This window comes from Quercus robur, chromosome 1 (genome assembly GCF_932294415.1).
Source record: "Quercus robur chromosome 1, dhQueRobu3.1, whole genome shotgun sequence".
NCBI classification, from domain to species: domain Eukaryota; kingdom Viridiplantae; phylum Streptophyta; class Magnoliopsida; order Fagales; family Fagaceae; genus Quercus; species Quercus robur.
In genome coordinates this window covers 37664048-37674265 of record NC_065534.1, presented here as the reverse complement: position 1 = coordinate 37674265, position 10218 = coordinate 37664048, and the positions used below count along the sequence as shown (strand labels likewise).

General features: G+C 37.1%; 1 protein-coding gene across 1 annotated transcript; it reads right to left on the bottom strand.

Annotated features, from left to right (window-relative positions):
* Nucleotides 1-4515: 4515 nt before the first annotated feature.
* Nucleotides 4516-9802, bottom strand: LOC126688963 (protein SMAX1-LIKE 6). The gene is made up of 3 exons (XM_050383925.1): nucleotides 8285-9802; nucleotides 6777-7020; nucleotides 4516-6543 (listed from the first exon to the last, which is right to left on the bottom strand). The coding sequence occupies exons 1-3, from the start codon at nucleotides 9466-9468 to the stop codon at nucleotides 4639-4641; spliced, it is 3333 nt and encodes a 1110-aa protein (XP_050239882.1). The 5' UTR covers nucleotides 9469-9802; the 3' UTR covers nucleotides 4516-4638.
* Between the last annotated feature and the right edge of the window lie 416 nt (nucleotides 9803-10218).

Genomic DNA, 10218 nt, shown 5'->3' with positions numbered 1-10218 from the left:
TTTCCAATCAAAAAAAAAAAAAAAAAAAAAAGAATAGTACTCATAATAAGAAAATAGAAAGAAAAGCTGAAGCGACCTCTCCATAGTATATATAATACATGTTTTAAGGTCATGGTATGAGTGACATCATTGCTTAGTTCAGCAAGCCAACCAAACTCTGGTTTTTCTTCTTGTCTAAGGCTGATCTCAAACAACGACCTCTGTATTCTGTAGCTAGCTAGCCGCCTCGACTTACTTACAAATAAAAAATAAAAACTAGAAAGTAAACTTACAAATATAGTTGGCAAAAATACCATTTTCGTCTTACATTTTAACTCTATTTTCATTTTGGTTCTTATTTTTTTATTTTATCCATTTTAGTCCCTAAGGATCCATTTTGATCCTAGCATCACTCACTCAACGAAATATACTATGTGGCCCCATGGTGTTAGCCAATATAATAATATTTAAAAAATTACTTATTTGGCATTAAAAAATTCCATGTCAAAATAAAATAATAAAAAAAGCACGTCAGCATCCACTTATACCTTTGATTCTAAAAAAAATTTAATTTATCCATTTTAAGAAAATAAAAAAATTAAAAAAATAACAGAATTAGAACTGAAATACACATTGATTTGGATCTTTAACATGAACACACAAGAACAACAACATATCTTTCTTTGACAAGAAAGATCTGTTGCTGAGTTTGTGTTTGTGTTCTTACTAGAAATCGGTTTGTGTTTATGTTTTTGTGTTTGTTTGACAAGAAAGGGCAAGAAAATGTTAGAAAACCTGGGCACGTGTTCTTATGTTTAAATATGGGTTTATGTTCTTTAGAGTTTTTGTTAAAGATGAACACAGATCTAAATTCATGTATTTTTTGAATTTTTATTTTGTTTTATCTTTTTTATTTTGTTAAAATTGATTAATTAAATTTTTTTTTTTTAGATGTGGCATTTTTATTATTATTTTATTAGTCACATCATCAATTACTGTGTAAACAGTGTACTTCATTTGCCACATAGGATATTTCCGCTAAGTGAGTAACAATAGGGACCAAAATGTGACACTTTTTTCATTTAGAGACTAAAAGCAGTAAAATAAAAAAGTATAAACCAAAACAGGAATAGAATCAAAATGTAAGGACGAAAATGGTATTTTTGCTAATATAGTTCTTTTACCACTTGCAAGTGTGGTACAGCAATAAGAATTTCTTGGAAGACCCATCACTTCGAACTAAGTGTCAAGGGTCGTGGATTTGAATTCTAATACTGGCTCATACTTTTTAATATGTAGAAATCGTGGTAATGGAGTCGAGTAGTGGTACGCCCAGCTATGTGCTAGTGGTATTCATGGACTTGTCAAAAACCCCAAGTGACAATGTACATAGGACATAGAGATGATTACACACACAAATATATATATATATATATATATATATATATATATATATATATATATATGGGAAGAAGAAGAGGAGGAAGTCTTCAAAGTCATGCCACACGTGGCCTCACTTTTGCAGTCAAGAAACATGATTTAGAAAAGGAAAACAAAACAAATACTTAAGAATTAAGAAACCGTTTGTTTGAAAACAGGCCCACAAAATGTGGGCCCTCACATGTAGGTGTGGCCCAGTAACATTCTGCCTTATCCTGAATGAAGATTGGGCCTGTGCAGAATTCAGACCTTTCATGAGCAAACAGAAGGGATAGAATTTTCTTGCAGATCAATTTCAACGAACTCACTCCAAACCTCTGGGTTCAGAAGACAGTGAACTAGTGAATATGTGTTTTTCGTTTGGTAATTGGTGTAACTTATTTTGGTGAGTGAGGTTAACTAAATTGTTTTAAAAAGAGTGAGATTTTAAAAGGTTGTGTCTTATACTCAATTAGCTTAAATCCTTCTAACTTGAAAATCCCGACCTTCCAAAATCCTAGACTATCGAGTTTTTAGAGAGATTAGAGTTTTTAGGAAGAGTTTCTTATCTTAGGGATGCTTTGATTGATCTTGGCTCTAAATTTTTGGAGATATTTGCCATATAGCAAAATTTCAAAGACTATTTTGTTAGTAAACATGTTTTGAAACTATTTAAGAAACTAACATCTCGAGTCTTAGAGACTCGAGTTTAGTGACAAACTTGAGCTTTTAAGACTCGAGTTCTAGTGCTAAGATGAAACAATTTATCCACGTGGAATTCAAATTTCTTAGACTCAAGTTCTATAGAAATAAATCTGAAGAAACCAAATGAAGAAGAAGAACCAAATACAAAGAAGACAAAGGAAGAAGAAAGACGATATGGAAAACACAGATCTGAAGAAGAACAGAGGAAGAGGAAGACGATTTGGCTAGAGAAGAAGAAGAACATAGCACAATCTGAAGAAGACGAAGAACAAATGCCTGGATAGAAAAGGGTGGAACTCAAATCTTAAAAACTCGAGTTTCACGTAGATGTTTTCCATGTCAGATTGCTACCACATGCAACTCAAGTTCCATCTTGGAACTCGAGTTTTAGACACTTGAGATGCTAGTTTGCTAAATAGTTTTGCAAACTTGACTACTAACTAAAATGTTACAAAAATAATGCTAAATGCAAAAAAAAAAATTCCTAAATTGTCACCTTAGTCTCCTCTTCTTTGTAAATTTTGAGACTTTCCTCACTCTAGAACCCTATGTAATGTGGTTAACCTTGATGTGTGTGTGTGTTTTAATTATAATAATAACTTTGATGTATTTAGTAATTAACAAAGGGTTATTAACTTAATGCTTCTAAAAACCCTAAAGAAATAATAATAAATAATTAACCCCAAGGTTATTGTACTTAACTATCTAATTACTATTAATTTTTTAGTGTTTAAGGTATTACACTATAAACACCCCATTTGCAACCTATACTTTTATTTATTTATTACCTTTTTTAGAACTAGGGGGGAGAATAGAGATAAGATGCCCTCTAGTTAAGTCCATTTTTGTATTTAGATGTAAGACATGTGACATTTAAAAATCAAATAAATGCTATGTATCGCACATTAGGCTAAAAATGGTAGGAAATTGGAGGACTCAATTAGAAGGAATCCTTTTCCAAAATGATTTTATGTTTTGCATTAATTTAAACCACTCACATGTTATCTAGATTGAATTCAAGTTTTCATGATACATGCTCAAATGTCATGTAAAATTTGCATCTAGGATTTACTTGCTTGCATAAATCTTCATTTGTCTAAATTCATATTACTCATATTCTGTGTCTCCACCATCACATCTCTATCACTCACAACTCATCATGTGGTAAGTTGTGGCAAAAGTTGTGTCATTTTATGTGTCCCTAGTATTTCTCAAGAGATAATTGGTTAAGTAGAAAAGGAAAGAAAGAGAAAATAATAAATGAAGAATTAAAAAGAATATTAAAAAAAAAAAAAAAAGATAATGCTGTTTAATTTTAAAAATAAATGTTGATAACTTCGACGCGTCTGTCTTTTCTGGGCTTCATTGCTTGGGTTTTGGGGCAATAATCTGAAACTCATATGAAGAAGTAATGGCAGCAATGTCTGTCAAAGGGCCTTCGATCAGTAGCAATGAAGAAGCAAAGGCGTTGGCTTGTCGAAAGGCCATTGAATTCTCTATGGAAGCAGGTTTCTCAGAGTTGATAATTGAAGGCGACAACACTACTGTCATGAAAGCAGTGTCGGGCTCATCAGGTGGTCACTCGTTGCTGGGACATTTTTATGAAGACATCCATTGCTGCCTTCATGGGTTGCATTCAGTTTCTATAAGCTGTATTAGAAGAGGGGGAAATAAGGTAGCGCATATTTTGGCTCAATACGCTAAAAATATTAGTAAAGAGTTGTATTGGATGGAGGATTCTCCACCCCGTCCTAGAAGCCTTGTACCAAGACTTTAAACATTAATGAACGAATGTTTGCTTTGTCTTCAAAAAAATAAATAAATGTTGATATGTTTTTTTTTTTTTTTTTTTTTTTTGGGAGGAAAAAATGTTGATATTGTTTAATTATTAAAAACTAATCATTTTGAGTTTATTTGTTTTGTACTTGTCACGTTATTAAGAGGAATAGACGGTAGGGTGACAATGTAAACAACCTCAAACGATAGAGATTAAAATCAAGTTTTAAAAATTAAGACTAAAATCAAAATCCCCCAACTTAGAAGGTATAATTAGCATTATAGTAATAAATAAATAAATAAATAATAAGGGTATACTTGCACTTCCTTTTCTTGTGGTTGTAGACTGGGAGCCTGAGCCTTGAAGTAGCAGCAGAGCCAGAGAGAGTGAAGTGGGCCATCTACTCCAATTGTCCCAAGGCAGTGATGGGCTGGAGGATTATTTTACGTTTTAAACCCAACAATGAAATTGGAGTTTTACTTAAGCGAATTTAGTGGCCCAAGAGCCCTCATTTGACTAACGTTGTCATAACAAAACACAATGGTTGCCCAAAAAATTATGCATTCTGGGTAGCTTAAAGAAATAGAAAAATGATACATTCTATTGCTACTGCCATTCAAAACAAAACACAATGGTTGCCCAAAAAATTTTTACCTGGATTTCAACTATAGCCAAACAAGGCTTTTCAAATGCCAAAAGCTATATGCAAAAAGCTACATTATACATATGTAATTACAAAAAGCAGAGTGAGCAAAAAATTAATTCAAATGAACTCTAGCAGGAAGGCATGCTCCTAGTCCAGGAGCCTGTTCTACCGCAAAAAGGCCTTCACAAGTGACTAGTTTCAGAACAGACTGAGCAGTAAGGTGGTACTTCTGCTGGGCTTCAGCAAAGCTCCTGCTGAGAACCTGTTCAACCCATTCCTCCACTGCTCTCTTCCTATCTGATAACCAAGCAGCTGCAAGTATTTGCACCATAACTTCATAATCAATCTCCAGCTTAACCTCCGAGCCTAACATCCTCTGAAACTGTAGGCTAATATCCTTCACTATTTTTCCAGCAAGTGCATCAAAATCAAATGGTTTAAAGTCCACTTTTTCATCCACATTTCTAAAGAACTCCTCTAACCAAGCTTCTGTGTTCTCAGAGATGGAGTCACTATCGTAGTCTCCACAATTCATGTTCTCCATATCCTCTACTGGCAGATTCAAATCCAAAAAGGATGTTGATACCTTGTGTGCACATTTCTGTATCTTGAAGGTTTCACCCTGCTCCAGAGACTCACAGGTGTCAATCAACTTCCTTTTATTTACAGAAGAAGGATTTGAGGTTCCTTTTCTTGTTATTCTCACATTCATGCCACTGCTTCTGCTGGCATCCCTACCAACACATTCATTTAATATCTTAATTTGAAATCTTTTAGCTTTGAGTATTCTTTCCTCAGAAAATTCCACGGGTTCTTTATTGGAAAAGAGGGTTCTATCACCCTTCGGGACAGTTGAGGTTACCACAAAGATCATATTGTTGATGCTGATCTCTTTCCCACGCGAGTCTGCAAATTTACCAGTCCTAATGGCCTGAGATAAGCTACTTTGGGCCAAAAAATCAGCCTTATCTACATTTTGAAGGAAGACGACTGAACGCGATTTCTTGCTCAACTCCCCAGCTATATAATCAACAACAGTCTTTCCCCTAAAATTCACATTGTAACCGTCTAATTCTTGATGTTCAAACATTGAGTCTGATTGGTAAACCCTGTCTTGGGAGCTCAAATCCACAGAGATTAGGCTTTCCCTGGTGCCAAACATTATCTCAGCTAGTGCTGAAGCAATTTTCCTCTTTCCAACTATGTCCGGTCCAAGGAAAGTGAGCCAAATGTCTCCAATGGGACCTGAGCCACGACGCTTTTGATTACCAGATCTGCAGCGAGTAATAGCTTCGCTAATAGAACATATGGCGTCATCTTGCCAGCAAACCTTTTGAGCAAGAAATGTCCTAAGGGATTTAGGATCAGTTGGATCAGCTTGCCCTGCCATATTAGGACCAGAGCAGGAAGAGGAATGGGCAATTTGGTGAGAAGTACTTTCACTCACTGCATCAACCTCTGCAGAAACCGAACCTGAAAAGTGCTGAAGATGATCTTTGCAACCTGGTAATTTTGGACTGTCAGGCTCCTGACTGGTTGATGCATATAGTGTTCCCAGCCCCAAATCTGTAGTCACAGATGTGATGGATGAAGGTGATGTGCGGTCAGGGGGCAGACGCATATTGGGCATTGAGTACGTGGAGAGCCAAGGGCTCTCTACCTCAATTTGCTGACTCTTTGAAACCTTTACCGATAGCTCAGATTGAAATTTAGCATTTTTAGCATCAGAAGCCACTGGTATTTGTATGTTCTGTTTTAATGGGAAAAGTTTTTGCCAATCTGTGGCCATATGGGGGCTTGGATTTTCACATTGGCCTTCATTAAGAGTTGAATCTATACTTGTTTCCTTCCTATTTGTAATAAAATGTAAGCCCTCAGCAGATGGAACTTGGGACCTGGCATGGGAAATATCTAATTTAGGAAAGGTTTGTGCTTGATGGAGATGTTGACAGGTACCATTCCATTTCCTTTGCAGCCCCAAAATTTTGGCATTCAATGTTGTTGAATCATCTTTGGTCTGCACTGAATAAAACACTCTTACATAAATATCATCACAATCTAATTACGAAAAAGGGGAAAATGATAAAAATTTTGAACCAGTTATGGAACACATAAGTGTTAAGCTCTTTTCTCTTTCTATGTGTGTGTGTTCTGTGTTTGCGTAGGCATCTCTATGTTTCAGAGTGTGGGTGAACATGCACATCCATGTGTACCTAAGTCACAGAAATTATACTTTGAAGAGTTACACACCTTTGCCACATCCACTCCCTTTCCTGTGTCAAGTTCAGACATTTGCAACCGAGGGATGCTTTCCGAATACTGATCAGCACCTGAAATAGTCAATCCTCCCTTCTGAATAACAGCAACTTCTTGCTCATACTTTTCAGTGCATTGCTTACAACGAGTAAAGGATTGATTTGTAATGCTCAATGGATTTGTGAAATCAGATGATGTAGGAAAGAACCCACCAAATGGTACAAAGGACCCCATCAAGCTGTAAGTATATCATGAGCATGGAACTGTGAGATCCAATGAGCACAGAAAAGTCAGGAGCTAAAGTGTATGCACTAACTAATACATGCATGCACACATGCGCATAAGCACAAGCCACAAACCACTTAGATGTCCTATACACCCTGCATTGGACAAATCTATAGCATTATCTTGTCTTTACCATAGAATTCTAGAAATACCATCTTAATTTTTATTAATTCAAGTGTCATCATACACCAACTAGGCGCTGCTTTGGATTGTAACCACAAGAAAATGCTAGAGACACCAAAATTTTCATATTTTAACTACAACTGTGTTGGCAAGTTTTTAAGAGTTCCTTTCTTTTTTTTTTTCTTTTTTTTTTTTTTTTTTTTTTTTTTTTTTTGAGAATCAAGAGTTCCTATTTAAGTAAAGGACAAGGTTTTCCTCCTCAAAAGAGTTCCTATTTAAGACCACCATAAACATCACTTTTTTACCTATCATTATCATCTTGCTTCCTGGCTTGTAAAATTTTGTGCATCTCTAGAGTTATTGGTAAACCATACACTTATCTCTAGCTATAGAGCAAAAGACATGTAGAAACAACAGTTACTGCAACAAAATCATATTTCCTGAAACTTATTATAAAATAAAAAATCATATTTAATAACACAAGCCTTTAAACAAAGTGCAATGCAATCATTCCAATACTTTTCATGAAAAGGATGGAGCCAGCAGGAAAATGATCTAACTGAAACCCACCTATTTTGGGGCTGAAAAAGGTGAAACCACAGCTATCTTTAAGCAAGAACAATTATCAAAGCATGACTGAACTTTGATACTTTAGTCGTAATATAGTGCGCAGAAATACTTTAGGCATAGAAAAGCGTGCAGAAATATTGCAAGGACACCCCATTCGAGAGAGTGTTAATAGTTTAATACCCTTTTCTTGCAAGAACGTAAATTATCTTCTAAAATAAGAGAATCCAAAGTATAAATCTGGGCATAGATTTCATTATTAAGCATCAAACTTATAAAAACTTTGTAGCATTTATGCAATGAATGAAATCAATTCAAAGAGCCAGAGACAAAATGGTTATTTCCCAGAGAAATATATCAAACATAAAATTTTACAATATAAAACTTACTTGCATTCAGTTAGATATACAATTGCAAATTCATATATCCAAAAATCAATAACTATAGAGAAAGAAAACAACTAAACAAAGCAATATAACCGAGTGTCTTGAAATTCCCACGAAACATTAATATAATGGAGTACCCACCTGGACTTGTAGGGAAATCCATCACCAGAAGGCTTGTTAGAAGAAGTGATGGGCAAGAGATTCAAATCCCAATCTTTCTCAATACTTGGAAACTTCCCCGAAAACTTGGAGTAAGTCTCAAAACTCCCCGCTGCACCCATCAACCACAACCTCTCACCATGAAGCTCCACCAACTGGCTCAACCTCGACACCACAAAACTCACACCACCACCCTCACTCGAATCATCATTGTCATCGACCAAAGCCTTCAAATCCCCAAAGTTGACCACAACTTTCCCTCCTCGCTCATCCAAGCATTGCAGCTCACCCACTTCTTTCAACTTCAACCCCATCTTCTCTTCACTCCCACCTCCATTCACAAACTCCGAAATCTCATTCCCTATACAAATCACACTCAACCCACTTAACTCACTCGGCAAAACATTCTCTCCTCCATTCTTCACGCGCTCCGTAAAACTCCGAAGCGCGTCCATCGCGCAAACCCCAAGCAACAACGGGTTCCTCTTCCCGCCCTTTCTCACCAAAACCTCCGCAATTCTTCTCGAATTCTCGTCTTCCATACCCGGAAACCCGAAACTGCTACGTCGTTGTGTCAAATCCGGGTCGGTCAAGTTACAGAGAAAAACCGGCGGGCATCGGGTTCGGGCGAAGCGCGAAACCGGCGGGTGAATAATCGCGAGCTTAATATCGGTGCTCCGAAAACCCGCTTCGCCGAATACCCGGCTGACAATCGGGTCATCGAGAATCGACAAAATGAAGTGCTTGAGCTCGACTTTCAAGAGCGACGTCGTTTGCTGCTGCTGCTGAGTTTGGCTCTGAATGATTTGGTAGTGGAAGTTATCAGGGTGGCGCCTCTGGTTCGCTTGGGATCGTTTGATAGCCGCCATGAGTGAATTCGACACCGGCGGCTCTTCCACGGATTTGGAAGAAGGCAACCGATCCAACGAGACGCCGACGGAGAGTTCCAGAGCTCGGAATTGGAGCCGTGGGGAGTACGCGCTGCTCCTCGCGCGTGCACATGCCTCTCTTAACGAAGAAGACGGCAACGCCAGCAACGCAGACACCGCGTGGAGAGACGTCGTCTGCGCGTGGCTGCGTCTACGCGCCACCGCAACCGCATCGTCCAAAGCACGCGCCGCTTCCTCTGTTAAGCATTGCCTCGCTGCGCTTACCGGCGTCGGCATCGCCGGTGAGCTTATAAAATATACGAAACCCAAAAAAAAAAAAAAAACAAAAATGAAAAAGCTTTTATGTGTCTGTGTTTATATTTATATGTGTGTGTTCGTGAAACTGGGAGTGTGTGTGTCTGAGAATGAATATGTTATATTGTTTAAGATTTTTACTATTTTGAGCTAATAAAATAAAGGGTTTACTTCAGACACTTTTGGGATTAGTTTATTCATCTCAGGAGAGAGAGATATATAGGGGTACAGTACATGTTGCCAAAGACAAAGTATTCCAAGGGAAGAGGGAGAGTTTTTATTTATTACAAAGAAAATAAGTCATATAAAAAAGCAGGCTGGAGAGATAGACAGAGAGACAAATTAATATATTTTTTTTAAGAAAAAAAAAAAACAATGTGTTGTGTTGTGTTTACTGTTTAGTTTTAGGTTGTGTAGGTGGTGGTGTTTAGAGGAGTGGGGTCCAGTGTTCGATAGAGGAAAGAAACACATGTGACATGGCGAGCAAGCATAGATTCTTCAATCTTCCTCCATAAAGGAAAAAGATCTGGTTGTTTGTTTCTATGGGTATTTAGCTTTCTGCTTTTATTACACCAATTCAGTACTACTTTTGTGAGAGAGAGAGATAGATGCCTCGCCCACTGACAACCAAATGGGGGCAATGAATTGAAGTATTGAACGATGGATACTGGCGCCAAGGGTCAGTGTCCAGCTTTTTTAATTTGGGGACTCTTTTCTTTTCTTTTTTTGAGC

Coding starts and splice junctions, on each gene's coding strand:
- LOC126688963 (XM_050383925.1), bottom strand. CDS start 9,468: ATGCCGACGCCGGTAAGCGCAGCGAGGCAATGCTTAACAGAGGAAGCG. Junction 7,021..8,284: donor GGATTTCCCTACAAGTCCAG/GTGGGTACTCCA, acceptor ATATACTTACAG/CTTGATGGGGTCCTTTGTAC. Junction 6,544..6,776: donor AGGGAGTGGATGTGGCAAAG/GTGTGTAACTCT, acceptor TATTCAGTGCAG/ACCAAAGATGATTCAACAAC.